This window comes from Nycticebus coucang, chromosome 15 (genome assembly GCF_027406575.1).
Source record: "Nycticebus coucang isolate mNycCou1 chromosome 15, mNycCou1.pri, whole genome shotgun sequence".
Taxonomy (NCBI): domain Eukaryota; kingdom Metazoa; phylum Chordata; class Mammalia; order Primates; family Lorisidae; genus Nycticebus; species Nycticebus coucang.
In genome coordinates, this window is record NC_069794.1 from 82,988,831 (window position 1) to 83,007,725 (window position 18,895).

General features: G+C 38.1%; 1 protein-coding gene across 5 annotated transcripts in view; it reads left to right on the top strand.

The window, feature by feature from the left end:
- The window catches only part of FRY (FRY microtubule binding protein), a 486,067-nt gene that overhangs the window by 280,580 nt on the left and 186,592 nt on the right, over positions 1 to 18,895 (top strand). For all 5 annotated transcript variants that reach the window (XM_053563486.1, XM_053563481.1, XM_053563483.1 and 2 more), the window contains one exon: positions 3,413 to 3,466. In XM_053563486.1, coding sequence (XP_053419461.1) covers positions 3,413 to 3,466 — 54 coding nt within the window. The remainder of the gene's footprint in view (positions 1 to 3,412; positions 3,467 to 18,895) is intronic.

An 18,895-nucleotide genomic window follows, 5' to 3' on the forward strand; every position in this document is an offset into this window, starting at 1 on the left:
AGCTGGTTTGGTTAGGGAGAATTTCTTCAACATATGAATGTCATTAAGACATTTAATTTCTCCATCATAAATGAAACTCAGTTTAGCTGGATACAGGATCCGGAGTTGAAAGTTGTTTTGCTTTAGGAGATTAAATGTCGATGACCACCCTCTTCTGGCTTGAAAAGTTTCAGCAGAGAGATCTGCAGTCATTCTAATATTCTTCCCTTCGTAGGTAATGCATTTCTTAAATCTGGCTGCTTTCAAAATTTTCTCCTTCATATTAACTTTAGTGCAGTTAATTATGATATGCCTGGGGGATGTCTTATTCGGGTTGAGTCATGCTGGGGTTCTGAAACTGTCTGCTATCTGAATTTCATAGTCTCTTGGCATGTCTGGAAAATTCTCTTTCATAATTTCATGGAGAAGGGCCTCAGTGCCTTGCAAGACCACTTCCTCACTTTCAGGGATTCCAATGACGGGGGATATTAGCTTCTTCGAATTATCCCAGAGCTTTCTGAGAGAATGATTCGTTTTTGTTCTCCATTTCTCTTCCTCTTTGAGAGTTTGGGAGCGTTGAAAGCTGTGTCTTCAATGTCAGAAATCCTTTCATCTGCTTGCTCCACTCTGTTACACAACTGAGGGATTCTACTGTATTTTTCAGATCTTTAAGGGCTGCAAATTCTTGCTTCGGTGCATCAAAATCTTTGGTGGTTTTGTCTTTAAATTCGTTAAATTCTTGAGACAACTTTTGAATTTCTCCTTGAATTTCTAATTCTGACTTTTGAATGCTCTTCAAATTTCTAATTCCAAATTTTCCTCTATTCTATTAATCTTGTTGGAATCCAGATTCTGAATTCAATTTCTGACATCTCGGTCAGCTGTTTATGAATGGGATCTTCAGTTACATCTGCCATATCTTTCCTTGGGGGAGTTGATGTATTTTGGTTATTCATGTTACCAGAGTTTTTCTGCTGATTCCGCCCCATGATTATTTTATACTGTTTGACTTTTCCCCTGGAGCTTTGTTGAGGATCCGTACAGTGCTACGGTCTGAGAAACTGGGGACCTGTTTGGTGTGGTGGGGCTAAGTGGTTCTGTCTTGTTTTCAGTTGGTCTCTGTCTGACCCTAGTGAAACAGTTACTCTGGGTTGAAGTCTCAGCTGTGGAGAAATACCAGCAATTAAGTCACCCTGCCCCCCACCGGCAACAAATGGAAAAGGAAAATCAAACCTTCCTACAACCACATACCCAGGGCACCACTTGAATAGTCCTCGGGTGATTGGCTCAGTTCAAAAGGTCCAAAGCAATTGTTGGAATTAGGGAAAATAGCCAACCCGAGGATTTAGCAAAACACCAAACTCATTGAGACCAAATGAGCAAATAAACAGATAAAAAGGCTACCAGATACACAAGCCCACAGATGCACAAACAATCAGAAACTCATAGACATACAGACAACAACAAAAACTACAATAAAAATAATGATAATCGTAAAGTAATTGAAAAAGAAAGGTAGAAAACAAACAAAACAAACAAACAAACAAGAAATCCTCTAAAAATCTGATGTAGGCACTTTCAAATACCATAAGAAGGGAAGAAGAGGAAGAGAGAAGGGAAAAAGGAATAAAAAGTGGTGTTCATAAGAACATTAAAAAAGAAGAAAGAAAAAATTAAAAATAGAAAAAATAAAAAAATATATAATAATAATAAAAATTAACAATAGCTCCTCCAAGAAAATTATGAGGAAAAGAAAAAAAAAAAAAGAAAGGCACCAACCACAAAAATATTATTCCTGTAATATGTAGAAATACACATGTATATGTATGACCTAGGGATCAACTTTTGTACAAATATTTATAATGCTATATACTCTCTGGACATCAGGTGGCGCTGTGAGTGGTTCCCAGGCTTATACCTGGTACACAGTTTACACTGTTACCACGTAACCACCCTACCTGGCCGACCGCCATTTTGGATTTTCTGTAATAGTTTATTATCTAATTATTGTCCAACCTCAGCTGCTTTGTTTCAGACAGCACTCCTATCCGACCTCCCAACTCGGTGCAGGAGTCCACGCTTCACGAATCTTTCCTCTGTGCTCCCACGTTCTCCTGTAAACTGGCAACTGTAATCGGCTATGGGGGAAATTGCTGGCTGCCACCGGTTTTAGCTGCTGCCGGCTCCCATTGCTGCAGCGCACAGAGACCTTATCCTCAGTTTTTGGGGCTCAGAGTCTCACTTTTAAATCTGGACTTTTTAGTCCAGCCACCCACCAGTTCACCACACAGCCTGAACTGCCAGCCTACACCAATATTCTCCACCAGGAAGGTCCAACAACACTCCTGTTGTTCTGGGGGAAGGTGTCCGCCATTTCACCAATTCAAAATATCTGTTTCCTGGGCAGGATCCCTTCCCTTCAGTTTTCCATTGGGTTGCATAGCCTCTTGTGGCTCTCAGCGGGACCCCTTTTGAGTTGCTAAACTTGGCTCAGGAATAAATTTTCATCAATTGGGTTTTGCCAGGAATTGTAAGATGCTGTCCTCTGTGAGGGTGGGCCCGGCCAGCCAGTGCGGCTAAGCAGGGAAAATCTCTACAACAGAGTCCGTGGTTTTAAATTACACCTTATATACAGCAATCTGCCAATTTGTTGCATGTCTCCAGCTGCTGTCCACACCAATAATCAACACAGGGAGAAGGTCCAGACCCCCCTTCCTCTCACCTGGTGACTTGGGAGAGGTTGGCTACACATCCGTCCCATCCGCCATCATTCTCCGCCTCCGATTTCATTCATTTTTAAGGCTAATAGTATTTCATTATGTATATATATACCACATTTTCTTTGTTATTCGTTTGCAGACAATATTTTAGTTATTATTGATATGAATAATGCTTTAATGAACACGGGCATGCAGAAGATATCAACCTACTTATTTCTTTGGATAAATATCCAGTGGTGGAACTAACTATAGTCACCATGCTATACCTGCTATGATAGTTATACTTTCTTTATTTTTGAGGAACCTCCACACTGTTTCCTATAATGGCTGTTTGCATTCCCAACAACAGTGTACGAGGATTCACTTTTTCCTACATCCTTGCCAACATTTATTATCTTTTGTCTTTTTGATAAGGTGGGAGGTGCTGTCTCATTGTGGTTTTAATTGGAGTTTTCCTAAGCATCAACTCTAAATGTTTTGGTCAAAGAGGTATTTGTTAATATGAAGAGCAAGAATCATGGTGGTTATTATCAAACATTACATATTAAGGTCAGAACAGGGAAGGGAGGATTTCCCACTCATTTGAAAGCTGGCATCTCCCCCTTCCATAAAAGGAGAAATGAATAAGAAAAAGTGTAAAAATAATGGCATTACTTTTATAATATTTAAGAGCCTCTAACAGTTATTCTTGTATATATTCTTTTTCTTTCTAGGAAAAGCCATTGACAAAATCTCTACAACGTGGAGAAGACCCCCAGTTTGATCAAGTATGTGATATATAACTTTATTCTGGTTTATGTTGATTTGAAAAGGAGCAAAAGTCAAGTCTAAGATGCTCAAAGAGCATATGGCTATGTGGCCTTAAGAACTATAGCATTCACAGTTGTGGTTTATATGTGTAGATGATCAGTAAATGTCTATCAATTTGATAAGAAAGAACTACGAAGTGTTTGGATAATATGACTAGAACATCAACTGTTTCTTAAATCTTTGTATAACAGAATTAAAGAAAATAAGAAAAGATAATTTAGATCAAAATTCTAAGTACAATAATCTCAAATAACCTTAAATGAATATTTTTGTATTTGTATAATAATGGCATACTCTGAACTCTAATTTATGAGTAAATATTGTAACACAAAAAAAAGAAAAGATATTTAAAGGAAATTCCATTAAAAAACTTGAGATTCATCTGAATAAATAATATGTCAGTGATTTTCAACTGGTGTGCCATGAGAAGATCTTAGGTGTGCTGCAAAAATTTTTAAAGATCATTAATTAAGGCCAGGCATGGTGGCTCATGCCTATAATCCTAACACTCTGGGAGGACAAGGCTGGATGGATTGCATGAGCTCAAGAGTTTGAGACCAGCCTGAGCAAGACTGAGACCTCTGTGTTAAAAATAGAAAAATTAGCCAGGTGTTGTGGTGAGTGCCTACTTGGGAGGCTGAAGCAAGAGGATCGGTTGAGCCCAGGAGTTCGAGGTTGTTGTAAGCTAAGATGATACCATAGCACTCTATCCAGGGCAACAGAGAGAGACTCTGTCTCCAAAAAAAAAAGGTAAAAGAAAAAGATTATTAATTAAATTATTTTCCAAAGAAGTTCAAAGCACAGGGTGGTGCCTGTGACTCAAAAGAGTAGGTTGCTGGCCCCATATGCTGGAGGTGGTGGGTTCAAACCCAGCCCCAGCCAAAAACTGCCCCAGCCAAAAAAAAAAGAGGAAGAAGTTCAAAGCACAAGTAAGGATATTCTTTTTTTTAATCACTTTTTTTTTTTTTGATCAATATTATTTAAGTGTGGCAGGGAAGTTTAACTATAGATTCAAGTGTGCCCTGAGGTAAAAAAAAAAAAAAAAGGTTGAAAAACACTATTATATGATGATCAAATCTCTACACTGGAGCTTATCCTGTTTTTATCCAACATTATTTTTGAATGCCTACTATTTGCTTGACACAGTGATAGGTACTGGGCACATAAAATCTAGGGTAAGTTTTGGATCTTCAAGAATTCACAATCTTGTGGGAGAGAAATCACCCCAATTATCACGAACATGTACGTTCAACAGAGAAATTCATATTATATATGAATTATATATTCCAACATAGAAAATAATTCATGGGCAAAACAATTTAAGACAGAATAAATACAAAGAAAGTCTTTTGAAAGTAGGTTAGGACTAGTAAAAGGACACCCAGCTCTAAACAGTAGTAATAAACACAAGAAATACGGATCATATAGATTCTAGTTCAGTAACTTCAGGAAGGCCCTAGGAGCATTTAAGAATGGCAGGTACCAGGACATCAGAGAAAGCTGGAGATGTGTTGGTGATGTTTTCTCAACTTCTACAGTTAATGACAAAGAGGACAACATGTTTTTCTTCAAAAATCTCAGTTGCTGCCAATGTCAAATACAAAATCCTGCTGGATGTACCATGGTCCAATCTAATATGGTGTTTTTTAGGGTCTAATGAAGAACACAGAGAGAGTACACTTTCTGTAGGGCTTTGAAAATGCCTTTAATGTGGAAATATCTCTGGCTGTACAAGTCCAGATTTGTATGATCCAGAAACATCATGCCTTACTGTACAGACAGTATTCTCCATTTTCTATTTTATGAGCTGCTGTTTGAGGAGACCTCACACGTTCATGATTATGATTAGCTTTCCAAGTCCAGTGTGGCTCTGGGCTTGCTTTCTGTTGCTGGCAGAGCTGGCTGTTTTCTAGAATGCTGGCAAAATGGAGGATGGGCCTCATTGCTCTGCGGCATCTAGCTGTCTTCTCTAGTCATGTTGTCAGATGCTGTTGGCATTTGGCAGGTGTTAGGGTGGTCAGAGACCCTTAGGGAATATGGTACATGTTGTTTAGAACCACCATTATGGAGATGTGGCAACTTGTGGCTCTTTGTATTCTCTTTAAGAATCTAAATATTTGTCATCTGTTTTCTTTAGTTTCCATTGTGATATATGTTCTTTGTCTCTTTATCCTATTAAATTATCTGTCTTTTCCTCAAAAAAAAAAAGAATGTTATTTTTCTCTAGCTTAATGTACCTCTTTATTCTCTGGCAAAATAGTTCTTCTACATTTTACCATTGCAAATAATAGTTATCCCAAATAATTGGTCTTAAGCATGATTTTTCATTTATTGTTCCGTTTTCTTTTTCTGAATTTCAACGTTGTGGAAAAGAGATAGTCTTTGGAATTCGACAGACCTGGATTTAAATCCAAACTTTGATGCCTAATTAGCTGTGTTACTTATAACATTGTAGCTCAAAGTGTTGTCTACAGATCTGCATCAGACACATCTCCTGGAATCTTATTAGAAATACAGCCTCTTAGTCTTGTCCCAGAGCTACTGCATCTGCGTCTTAGCAAGCCCTGTGGGACTCATTTGTACATTAAAACTTGAATAGCACTGGCCTGTAACATCTCTCTACATGTTAAAGATACTTTAGGAATGAACCAACAGCAAGATGGTCACTAAGAACTTTCAAATAAAACACGTAGGATTGTCCTCTCATTGTTAAATCATAAACTCATATGTGAACCAGCATAGAAGACGGTCTACAATGTTTTTTCTTATTCTAAATATATTGCAAGACTCCCAGGCCTTAGAGGAGCTTGACAGAAATTTGGTTCACCTGTGGATTTGTGAAAAAAAGTTAGCAAACTAACTACTGAAAGTGCATGCTGTTTTCAATGTGTTCCTGCCCAAACTCAGGTGTTGGCAATGGGATACTATTAAGATGTAGGCCCTGAAAAGATGATTAGGCCATGAGGGATGCTTCCTCACAAATAGGACTAGGTGCCCTTACTATTTGTTTATTTATTTATTGACACAGAGTCTCACTCTGTTACCCTGGGTAGAGGGCCGCAGCATCATAGCTCACAGCAACTTCAAACTCTCGGGCTTGAGTAATCTTCTTGCCTCAGCTGTGACTATATGTATGACCAGCTAGTTTTTCTATTTTGAGTAGAGATAGAGTCTCGCTCTTGCTCAGGCTGATCTCAAATTTCTGAGATCAAGCAGTCCACCAACTTCAGCCTCCCAAAGTGCTAGGATTACAGGTATGAACCACCTCACCCAGCCTCTACATGCTTTTATCAAAGGGCTTGGCAGAGGGCTCTCATCTTTTTTTGCCCTTTCATCTTATAAGGATATGCCATCTGGAGTGCCATTTGGAAAAGAAGAGGAACCTTCACCAGATAATGAACCTGCTAGTGATTTGGTGTGGACTTCCAACCTCTAGAACTATAAGAAATAAATTTCTGTTCTTTTTTTTTTTTTCAGATTAATATGAGGGTACACAGAATTAGGTTACATTATTTGCATTTGTAGTGTGAAGTCCAAGTTGTAGTTGTTTCCTTCACCCAGGAAGTGTGCCATATACCTGCACATTGATCCCTCTGGGTGGGAACTTTTGAACTCTGTCTCTCTCCCCTCTTCTTAAATTTAGTGGAGTTTTTCTCTCAAGTGAGCATAAAATTATTAATCTACTAATTTCCATTTAGTATTGAACATATGTGATACTTGTTTTTCCATTCTTGTGATGCTTAGGAGAGTGTTCTCCAAATCCATTCAGGTTGTTACAAAGATATAAAATCTCCACCTTTTCATGGATGAATAGTATTTGATGGTATACATATACCACAGTTTATTAATCCATTCATGTGTTGAAGGGCATTTGAGTTACTTAGTAATGGGATTGCAGGATCAAATGCAAGGCTTACTTTTAGTTCTTTGGAGACTCTCCATACTTCTTTCCATAAAGGCTGTAGTAATTTGCAGTCCCACCAACAGTGCATGAGTGTTGCCTTCGCTCTGCACTCATGCCAGCATCGGCTGCTTTGGGAACTTGCAATTTTTTAATAAACAACCCAACTCTCAGCAGCACAAAACAGACTAAAGCAATGTTTATCTACTGTTGCAACCAACAAATTATAAGAATTGCAATTCCTTTGGCAAGGCCTTGAATATATCAAGGTCTCCTTAGTCTTTTGGTATAAATGTTTAAATTATATAATGCCCCTTGTTCTGATTCCAGACAATAGGATTTTAATCTGGATTCCTACAGAGGTCTCTCTATGGGAAATGAACACACTGGAGATGCCACCTCGAGTGGTGTAAAGTCCATTGCTGTAATCATAGCTATAGTAGTCATTGTAGAAGTAACATTTATTTAGTACTTTCCATAGGATAGGCACTGTCTTAGTACATCTTTTGAACAGCACACAACTGGTTCTTATTTAGAAGATATTTGTATAAATTTTTTTCCCTTAAATGTCACTGACATAAATTATAGGGTATGAAGAGCTATCCCCCAGTACTAATCCTAGATAACCCTGTTTACTCCTGCACTTAACCAGCCCATAATTCATTTTTCTCTTCCTATAAATGGAAGTAAAAAAAAATCATGTAATACTTCCAATCCCCTTATCATATATCTCACTTGACATCACTTAATTCTTCCAACAATTCCAGGAAGAAGATACCATCATCTCCATATTCCATGTAGTGAAAATGAGTCTCAGAACAGTTGCCTAATATTATATGACTAAAAAAGGAGCCAAGACTGGAATCCACATGTTTTGACTATAAAAGCTGTGATCTTTTTACTCCATAACCTGGTTATGGTTCTGAAAACTAGGTTAATGAGAATTCAGGTGGGATTTTTCAAGGGGTAAAGGATCCAAGGTCTTACATCATTTATAATTACGTTTGGCTGCAAATAATGAAATAAAATCTTCCTGAACAAGACAAAAGTTTATTTCTCACTAATGTTGAAGAAGTATAGAAGAAATCAGTTCTGAAGAAATACTATCAGGAGATAGTATTTTTTTCTTTCTTATATATAGAAGCTTATATTCCCAAGGTCTGGTATGGCTGCTGGAGCTCAGACATTACATCTGTATTCCAGGAAGCAGGAAAAATAAATGGAAAAAGAATTATTTAAAAGAAAAATCGAGTTTTTCGAAAGTCCAATGGACATTTTTAATCCTTTCACCACTGTGGAAGTTGGAATTTTATCAAAAGTTTCCGAGTGAGTTTACTTTGGTGGTAGAGGATTGTGCTGGTGATTATGGAGGCTAGATCTGAGAATATCCTAGAGAGCTGGTTTAGTTATGGCAAATTTCTTCAACATGTTAATGTCATTAAAGTATTTAATTTCTCCATCATAAATGAAACACAGTTTTGCTGAATACAGGATCCTGGGTTGAAAATTATTTTGTTTTAGGAGATTAAAAGTCAATGACCACCCTCTTCTAGCTTGAAAGGTTTCAGCAGAGAGATCTGCAGTCATTCTAATATTCCTCCCCTTGTAGGTTATGGTTTTCTTACGTCTGGCTGCTTGCAGAATTTTCTCCTTCATATTAACTTTGGCAAAGTTAATTATAATGTGTCTGGGAGATGCCTTATTCAGGTTGAGTCATGCTGGGGTTCTGAAACTGTCTGCTATCTGAATTTCAGAATCTCTTGGCCTGTCTGGGAAGTTCTCCTTGATTATCTCATGCAATAGAGCATCTGGGCCTTTCGAAGCAACCTCGTTGCCTCCAGGAATTCCTATAAGGTGAATATTAGTTTTCTTCAAATTATCCCAGAGCTGTCTAAGAGAAGGATCCATTTTTGGTCTCCACTTCTCTTCCTCTTTGAGCATTTGGGAGTGTTCAATGTCTTCAATGTCAGAAATCTTTTCTTCTGCCTGCTCCATTCTGTTACTAAGGGATTCTACTGTATTTCTCAGATCTTTGAGGGCTGCAAGTTCTTGTCTCAATGTGTCAAAATCGCTGGTGATTTTGTCTTTGAATTCATTGAATTCTTGAGACAACTTTTGAAATGCTCCTTGAATTTCTAATTCCAACTTTACCTCCATTCTATTAACCTTATTTGAAATCCAAAATCTGAATTCGAAGATTAGCCCACATCACAAAATCCCAAAAACCAGAGATGTTGGCAGGATGTGGAGAAAAGGGAACACTTCTGCACTGCTGGTGGGAATGCAAATTAATATGTTCCTTTTGGAAAGATGTTTGGAGATCACTTACGGATCTAAAAATAAACCCGCCATTCGATCCTTCAATTCCTCTACTAGGCATATATCCAGAAGACCAAAAATCACTTTATAATGAAGATATTTGCACCAGAATGTTTATTGCAGCCCAATTCATAATTGCTAAGTCATGGAAGAAGCCAAAGTGCCCATTGACCCTTGAATGGATTAATAAATTGTGGTATATGTACACCATGGAATATTATGCAGACTTAAAAAAAGATGGAGACTTTACCTCTTTCATGTTTACATGGATGGAACTGGAACATATTCTTCTTAGCAGAGTATCTCAAGAATGAAAGAAAAAGTTTCCAATATACTCAGCCCTACAATGAAACCAATTTATAGCTTTCAGCTATAACTCAACTATAGCCCAAGAAGAAGGAGAAAGAGGAGGGGAGGGGAGAGGATGGGTGGAGGGAAGGTAATTGGTGGGACCACACCTACGGTGCATTTTATAAGGGTACATGTTAAATTTATTAAGTGTAGAATATAAATGTCTTAACATAATAACTAAGAAAATGCAGTGAAGGCTATTCTAACCAGTTTGATGAAAATATTTCAAATGCTATATAAAACCAGCACATTGTACCCCATGATTGCATTAATGTACACAGCTATGCTTTAATAAAAAAAAATCATAAAAAAAGAAAAGAAAAATCCTCCAAAACTGTATATACCATTTCTATTCATATCCAGCTAGCCAGATCTTACTTACATGACCACATCTAGCTGTAAGATTGGGTATTGAGTAACAACTACCTGTCTCCACTAGGTATTTTGCTAAAACACCCAATAAAACTAATAGAATTTACAGTTTACACCTCTTTTTTCCCCACTGTGAAATTCTCCTTGAATTTGCCAATTTTCAAGTTTGAATTTAAATATGTGTATATAGTAAGAGGCTAAATCTTCATATTTTCTTAAGTTTTCTTTTATATTTTTACAGTCTTAATTATTGGTTTAATAGCTCTTCATTTAACCTCATTTCATTCCCAGAATTTTGCTTTTCACAAGTTTCATAAACTTGAATTTTACCCATGTTTACATGGCACCTACTATGTGGCAGCCACATACCAAGTATTATGCCAGCTTGTGGAAATAAACATGAATGAAACACAGTGTCTGCTGAGAAGTAAATAAAACCGTAATCAGATAAATGATAACCCCAGGCTAGGATGTAAGTTAATGGAGAAGGCCCAGGTGGTGTGGGCCCCAGAGAACAAGCTTTGCCCTGCCCTGGAGAGCCCGGGAGGCCTGCAAGGAGCAGGCAAGAGTGGTGCAGAGCCACATGGGCTATAACCTCCAGTCCCTGCCAGTGAGACAGTCACACCAGTAACAAGAACTAATAATGGTAGAGGAGATTTCCACCAGCATTTTGAAGATGTATCTTGCGACTAACTTTGTTTAAATGGCTAAATTAATTGTCAGGGCATGTAAAATGAATGAAAAATTGTCCTAATAATGCAGTTCTTTGATTTAGCAAACATTTATTGATTGATTGTGTGTACATGCACATGCACATCCAAAGCTCTGTGTGGGACAAAGATATAAGAATGTAGTCCTCAGGAACCCAGGTCCCCCAGGATTGCATTCTATATTGTAGGAACTTCAGACCCAGAAGAGGATGATAAGGTACTGCACAAATAGTTGGGACATGGGCCCATGTGTATGCCAAGTGTCTCATGTCAGATATAGACAGTAAACAGTATGAGACTTCAAGGACAGAAGATGGGCACTTTAGGGTCATCTGCTTCACTAGAAAAAGCTTTCTAGAAGAGAATGTAGTTTAACAGGTACTTAAAACAAAAGAATCAGTAAGTTTTGGCTGGGTGTTGATGGTGAGAGAAGAAGGTAGGAAATTAAAGAAGAAAGGAATAGTTTATACAAAGGCCCTACCCAGAAAAATGACATTGTAAGTTATCTTTGGGGGAGTGATAAATGCATCAGTTTATTTGAGGCAGAAGGCAAGTATTGTCAAAGGATAATCTTAAAGAACAAGCAAAAATCATACATTATATCTAATACAGATAGAAAATAAGCATATACCAAAGAGTCTATTTAACTCATTAACGAGGGGTGTTGCAACTCATTGAGAAGAAAATCCAAATAAAACAGTCATGTTTTAAATATAAATAAGGAATGTTGAAATAAATGTGCAATGAGAGGGAAAACTGGCTTCTTTCACTTGGGCGAAAATGTTACCTTCACTAGACAGTTTTTCTGTGTCTATAGAGAAGAATTACTTTGCATTGTTATTGGTTATCTACCATTTACACAGTTTTAAATAGTTCATAAGCATTAAAAGGGGCAGAGCCCCCAAAGACTGAGTCAGGTAAGTCCTTGAGAGTACACTGTGGTTTTCCACCAAGACACAAAATTTTCCTGCAGTCAAGGAGTGTTAGGAACCAGATCAGCCTGCGTAGATAGGAAGGGTTCAGATTGTGGATGATCTTAATGCCCATGCCTGGGGATTTATTCTATACAAACCAGTATTAAAGGGATCAAAGTGGCAACTTGATGTTAGCCTGGAGGAGACAATGTTCATGAAAGGGGCAATGGAGAAACCCTTGAAGGTTAGAAACATTTCAGGAACTGGACATTGATAAGGAAAGGGTAAAAGGGTCTGAACTAAAATGAATGCAGTGAAACTCACAAGAAAGGATAATGATAAGGACAATTATATAAGAAGAATCAATATCGGTTGAGTGAAAGAGAAACAAAAGGTAACTCTAGTTTTAAATCATCATTTGGAGCAATTTTCATTCAGTTCAGGAAACAATGAGTGCCTGAAGCATACTAGGATCTGTGGAAGGATTAATGGAATTCCAAAAATTAATAAGATAATAGTTCCTGTCCTTAAGAAATTCTCAACTCTAAAAGGAAGGGTAAATAATTCATAAATATTATCATAAATTAACATTACATAAATAATTCTGCAATGTAAAGGCTATCAAAGATCAAGTGCTCTAGGAACTCCTATAAGGAAGCAGTTAATGCAGCCAGGAAGGTGGATAAGTGTATCACAGAAAGCAATTGAGGAGAGTGACACTGAAAAGACACCTGCTATCCAGATGAACAAGATGGGTTAGGATATGCAGAGGGGCCTCATGGATAAAGAAGTTGAAGGTGAAAGGAGCATATCACAGGGGTGGGGCTGGGGATCAAGGCGAAAGGTGGAGTGGAGCCCATCACAAAGCTCACTCTTCCTCCTTGATGAGGAGTCTGGGCTGTTGTCTGTGGATTAGGAGCTCTTCCAGCAGAGAAGGCTATACATACATCAGTTTTATACATACTGAATTTTCACAGAGCGTGAACTATCTCAGAAGAAATAACTGAGACTCATTCAGTTATATGGTCACTCACCAAATGCTGAGGGATTAGAAAGAGAAAGAACTTCTGGTTTCAAAATGGAGGTGGAGAAGCAAGTTGGTTTCACTGCCCCTCATAGAAAACCAAAAGCAAATATACAGTGCCAAGATTATCACCTGAAGTATCTTAGAACTCAAATGTGAAGATGATACATTTCCTGGAGCCACAGAGAAGTGAAAAAACTTTGAGAAGATAGTAAGAGAATTGGACCTCCACATCAGCCATACCACCTTATTCTGCCCAGCACCAAGTATGTGGAAAATTTCCCCTTACTTCAGTTTCTACACTGAAAAAAGTGAGATCGAAGGAGATCAACGTCTTCATCGTCCTGGGTTCCCTGGGAGGGCACTTGTCCTTGCCTTAACCTATAGAAATCAATTGAAGTGATAAATATCCCTGAGGACATGTAGAGACAAGGGGGGGGGATGGGACTACCATTCTCGTTCCCCAAAACTCTGCTTTATAACTTGGCCAAGGGAGATGCCAAACCAGAGTACCTGTTCAGCAGCACCACACCATAGGAGGTTCGTTCCACAGGTCCTTGGATACAAACCCCTAGCCAGTTTTTCCACACTGCTAGGATATTCACCCTCTGAAACTTTCCCCACTTGGGAAGGGCTGAGTTCCCATCATTTACTAGAGCCAAGGCAAACGTAGGCTTTAAGCCAAAAGGAGGTGGTGACCTAGCTGTAAAGAATTGCTAAGTAAACATATTCAATAAAATCCAAAATAAACCAGACAGAAGACTATAATAAATAATTAAATCTTCAAGGCAAAGACATAGCATATACTCACAAGAAACAACTGCAAACAGGGAACCATGATCTCCCCAAATGGGCAAAACAAGATCCAGTAACTGACCATAATAAGACAACAATGTATATGAGCTGTCTGACCAAGAATTCAAAATAGTACTTTAAGGAAACTTAATGATCTCCAAGATAGCACAGAAAACCAGTTCAGAAATTTACCAGAGAAATATAACATAGATCAAAATAAGTTAGAAAGTCAAACCAAAATATTGGAACTGAGAAATATATTTGCTGAACTAAAAAAGTCATTAGAGGCTCTCAAATAGCAGAATGAATCCAGCAAAGGAAAGAATCAGTGAGCTGGAAGATAGGCTATTTCAAAATACACAGTCAGAGGAGAAAAAAAGGAATGAAAAACAATAAAGATATATAAAATTACCTTGAAAGAACAAATCTAAGAATTATTGGTACTAAAGAGGGAGTCAAGCTAGAAGAGAATAAAGTGAGTAAATGAAAAATACCCGATAGAGTTTTAGATCAGGTGGTAGGATCCACAAAAGAATGGCCAGGAAAATGGTGTTCAAAAAAGTGGGAGAAGCCTTGGAAGACAGCTTTCCAGGGCAGGGATGGGCCCATTAAAGCAGCTGGTAAGGGAACATTGTGGAAGGTGAGACTAGGAAGAACTAGAGGTGAACAGGAGCTCACTGGAAGCAGCTTTGAGAGCTTTTTGCTACAGTGACTATTTGTTGACATGTATGTGGTGTCTGAAAAGTCACCCCAAAAAGTTGCCATACATAGGGAAAATGAGAAATTGTAGCTAAACTTTTACTTACAAAATATTCATTACAAAATTTTACAAAGAGGTGGCCAACAGGTAGAGAATATTTTGTAATGTGAAATATTTATACATAAAGGTACATTTAGGTACCATTTCTCATTTTCCCTATGTATGGGGACTTTATAGGTGACGTTTGGAAAATGTAGAGTTCATTTTAATAGTAAATCGAGTCACATCAGCTAAGAGACTTGCTGTCATAGCTAAGTTACAGGGACTGGCAACACTTACCCACCTGCGTAGAAAAACAGTGTGCTAGCACATAGTTATTGAACTTAGTGATGGGTTTCCTGTGTGTGATCTGCAGAAAGTGAACAGCAAATGAAAGGCATGGTGAGCTCACCACTCAGATCCAAGTGATTTTCTTGTATTATGAAATTTTACAGACGTCCTTTTTTAAATATAAAGGATACAGCATTTTATTCCAGACTCCTTAATGAAAACATAGCCTGGGTAGGTGGTGATCAGATGCAGCTCAAATATCAAGTTAACCCATTTAAAAAAGAGAAAAGCAGCACTCCAAAATGCTGCTTACCTGACGGAGTTTGCAACCCTTCCCTATTAGTGACAATCACTACATGCATTTATGCCCAGATGTGGACATTCTGGCTGCTGAATAAAGTAGTAACTAAATCTTTATTTTTTCACATACCTTCCAGCTGCATGTATATGTTTTCTTGTTGATTTTCTCTGCTCCTGGCTGTAGACTTTTGCGTATGTGGTGTCTAATGACACAATTGTACACTGCGTGTTGTTTTTCTATTTGGAGTATTGCTCTATCTTTGTCTCTTGAAACAGCCTCATACAGTAAGTGGAAGTTATTTCGTCTTTGCATGGTAAATTATGATTGCTTCACAAAGGAACCTGTGCTAGAACAATCAGAATCAGAAATAGAATTCATATCCTTACTGTGACAGGTGAATTCATGTACTATGCTTTGGCATTTCATAAGGAATCACGCAGAACATAAGAGAAGGTATGAGACGCTAACTAAGACAGGGCAGCATCATAGGAGCACCTGGTAAATAGTGCTGTTGGTTTAGAAGGCTTCAAGAGAAATGACTGCCAAAGAGGCCAGTGGTTGGCTGTTGAGTTTGTCTTTGCTCATCTTTCAGATAAAGGTGTCAGTAGGGTGGCAAGAGCAGAAATCAGATTTCAAGGATCAAGAAAAGAGTTGGGAGTGAAGCAGGCAGAGGTAGCATCACCAATGCATGAGTGATTGAGCAACCAGCAGGGAGGAGGACAGATAAACTGGTAATTAGATGAGAAAGGGGAGGGCAAGCTCCTATGAAGCTGCTGGTGTTTTACGGAACCCTTCTTTGAATGAAGTATAAGAGCTTGATACTTAGACTTTCTGCCAACGGTTGTGTTCATTTTTCGTTTCTATTTGGGCTCTACACTTTTCTCAGTGGTTGAGAAACTCCTGAGCCTAACATGTGGATGTGTTGGACATTATAGTCATTGGTTTTATTCAACTAATTAATTCTGGTTTCAGAATAGTTCCAAGTTACCATCCTTACTGTCCCTTCCTGTTGGCTTTGGAGTGAGCTGTTGGCTGTAGCAAACTCAGGGAGCCAAATATTCACTACCTTGTAGGTCTAATGCTTGGTAACATCTGACATAATCATTTGCAAGGTGCCAGGCAAGAGACACCGAGTTTACTTCTCCTAGTAACACAAACTAAGCTGAAGGGTTCTAATGGAGGCCCCTGGAGTTTGCACTTACTTAAGGAATAGGTGGGGCTTTTTTGTTGGTCCCGCAATATACATAGAAAGTGACATTTTGTTGAATAAAATTCTCATCACTTCCTATTATTCCTTCTACCATTAATTTAGCCTGTGATCTCACCACTGTCATTTTTTTTTTTTTTTTTGTCTGTGCTTCGGTTTTCGTATTTGGAAATGAAAGAAGGAAACACATATTTGATGTCTCAACATATATATTTTAAGGTCTGGTATGTGCCCCATATTTTACAGCATCTCATTTTGTCATCATAAAATGCCAGTGAAGTGTTCTTAGTCCCATTTTACAGCTGAGCACACAGATGCAGAGAAGTGGTGACAGGCCATACTCATGGCAGCTGATAAGTGGTAGACTGCAGCTTGAACCCAAATCCATCCCCATTGCCCAAATACACCAGTGAAATTATGAAAACATGGCATACAAATGGTCAGTCAGTTCTGAGAACGTTAACTTGGAGCTATTTGCAATTCAGTGTGACCTAACATTTTTTACTGGTGTCACACATATAAATTCCAGATAATTTGCTCAAACATTCCAGGAAAACTCTATTACGGTTTTTCTGTAGATGTTATGGTTTTTGGTGGCATTTTAGATTCTTAATATGTTAAAAATGTCATCTATAAGACAGGAAACACATGGTAAAATACATCCAAACACCTACCACAGAGCTTAAATCACATTTTACCGCCTTGGGAAGTAGTAATTTCCTGAAAAGGAAGGAGATGAAATTCTAGTGTTACAATTTTATTCTAATGCTACAATTCCATGAAAGGTTATTTAAAATATATAAATGAAGGCCGGGAGTGGTGGCTTACTCCTGTAATCCTAGCACTCTAGGAGGTCAAGGCAGGTGGATTGCTTGAGCTCAGGATTTCTTGCTCTCAGCCTGAGTTAGAGTGAGACGTAGTCTCCAAAAAAAACAATAGCTGGGCATTGTGATAAGTGCCTGTAGTCCCAGCTACTTGGGAGGCCGAGGCAAGAGAATCACTTAAGCCCAAGAATTTGAGGTTTCTTTTTCTCATGTGTCTGTATACCATGCACCTTTCTTCTTCGGAGAAACTTCTGTTTGGGTCTCTTGCCCATAGTGAAATGGGATCACTTGTTCTTTTCTTATTAATAAGTTTGAGTTCTCTGTGGATTCTGGTTATCAGACCTTTGTCAGAAACATAACCTGCAAATATCCTCTCCCATTCTGAGGGCAGTCTACTTGCTTTACTTAACTGTGTTCTTGGCAGTGCAGAAGCTTTTTACTTTGATCAGATCCCAGTAATGTATTTTTGGTATTGCTTCAATTGCCCTGGGGGTCCTCCTCATAAAGTTTTCTCCCAGGCCAATTTCTTCAAGTGTTTCTCCTGCACTCTTTCCAAGACTGTAGAGAAATGCAAATCAAAACTACTTTGAGATACCATCTAACTCCAGTAAGAGTATCCCACATAAGAAAATCCAAAAACTACAGATGTTGGTGTGAACATGGAGAAAAGGGAACACTTCTCCACTGCTGGTGGGAATGCAAGCTAATATGTTCCTTTTGGAAAGAAGTTTGGAGAACACTCAGGGATCTAAAAATTGACCTGCTATTGGATCCTGTAATTCCTCTACTAGGAGTATATCCAAAAAACCAAAAATCACTTTGCAAAAAAGATATTTGCACCAGGTTATTCATTGCAGCTCAATTCATAATAGCCAAGTCATGGAAGAAGCCCAAGTGTCCATGGATCCATGAATGGATTAATAAATTGTGGTATATGTATAGCATGGAATACTATGCAGCCTTAAAAAAAGATAGACCCTTTACCTCTTTTATGTTTACATGCAGGGACCTAGAACATATTCTCCTAAGTATCTCAAGAATGGAGGAAGAAGCATCCAGTGTACTCAGTACTTCTATGAAACCTACTTATATTTACTTACACTTTATTATGAAAGATAGATCACAACTATAGCCCAGGATGAAGGAGAGAAATGGAGTAGGAAAGGGGGAGGTTTGATAGAGGGAGGGTAAAAGGTGAGACCACACCTCTGGGGCATATTGCAAGGGTACAAGTCAAATCTGTCAAGTGTAGAACATAAATGTCTTAACACAATAATCAAGTAAATGAGGCAAAAGCTATGTTGATTGGTTTGATGTAACCAGGTCAGACTGTATAAAAAAAATCACATTGTACCCCACATATGCATAAATGTATTCATGATCTATGTGTATTTGACTTAATAAAAAAAAAATAAAGAAGAGTTTGAGGTTGCTGTGAGCTGTGACTCCATGGCACTCTACCAAGGGCAACAAAGTGAGACTCTGTCTTAAAAATAAATAAATTTTAGTAAACACTTAAAGAGTAAAAAAATAAATTAACTGGCATTGGATTGATATTAATGTTAGTCAGAATTTCTTAAATCATTCTCCAGGGGAACACTGTGTTCTGTAAAATGGATCAATTTATCAAAGTCAAAT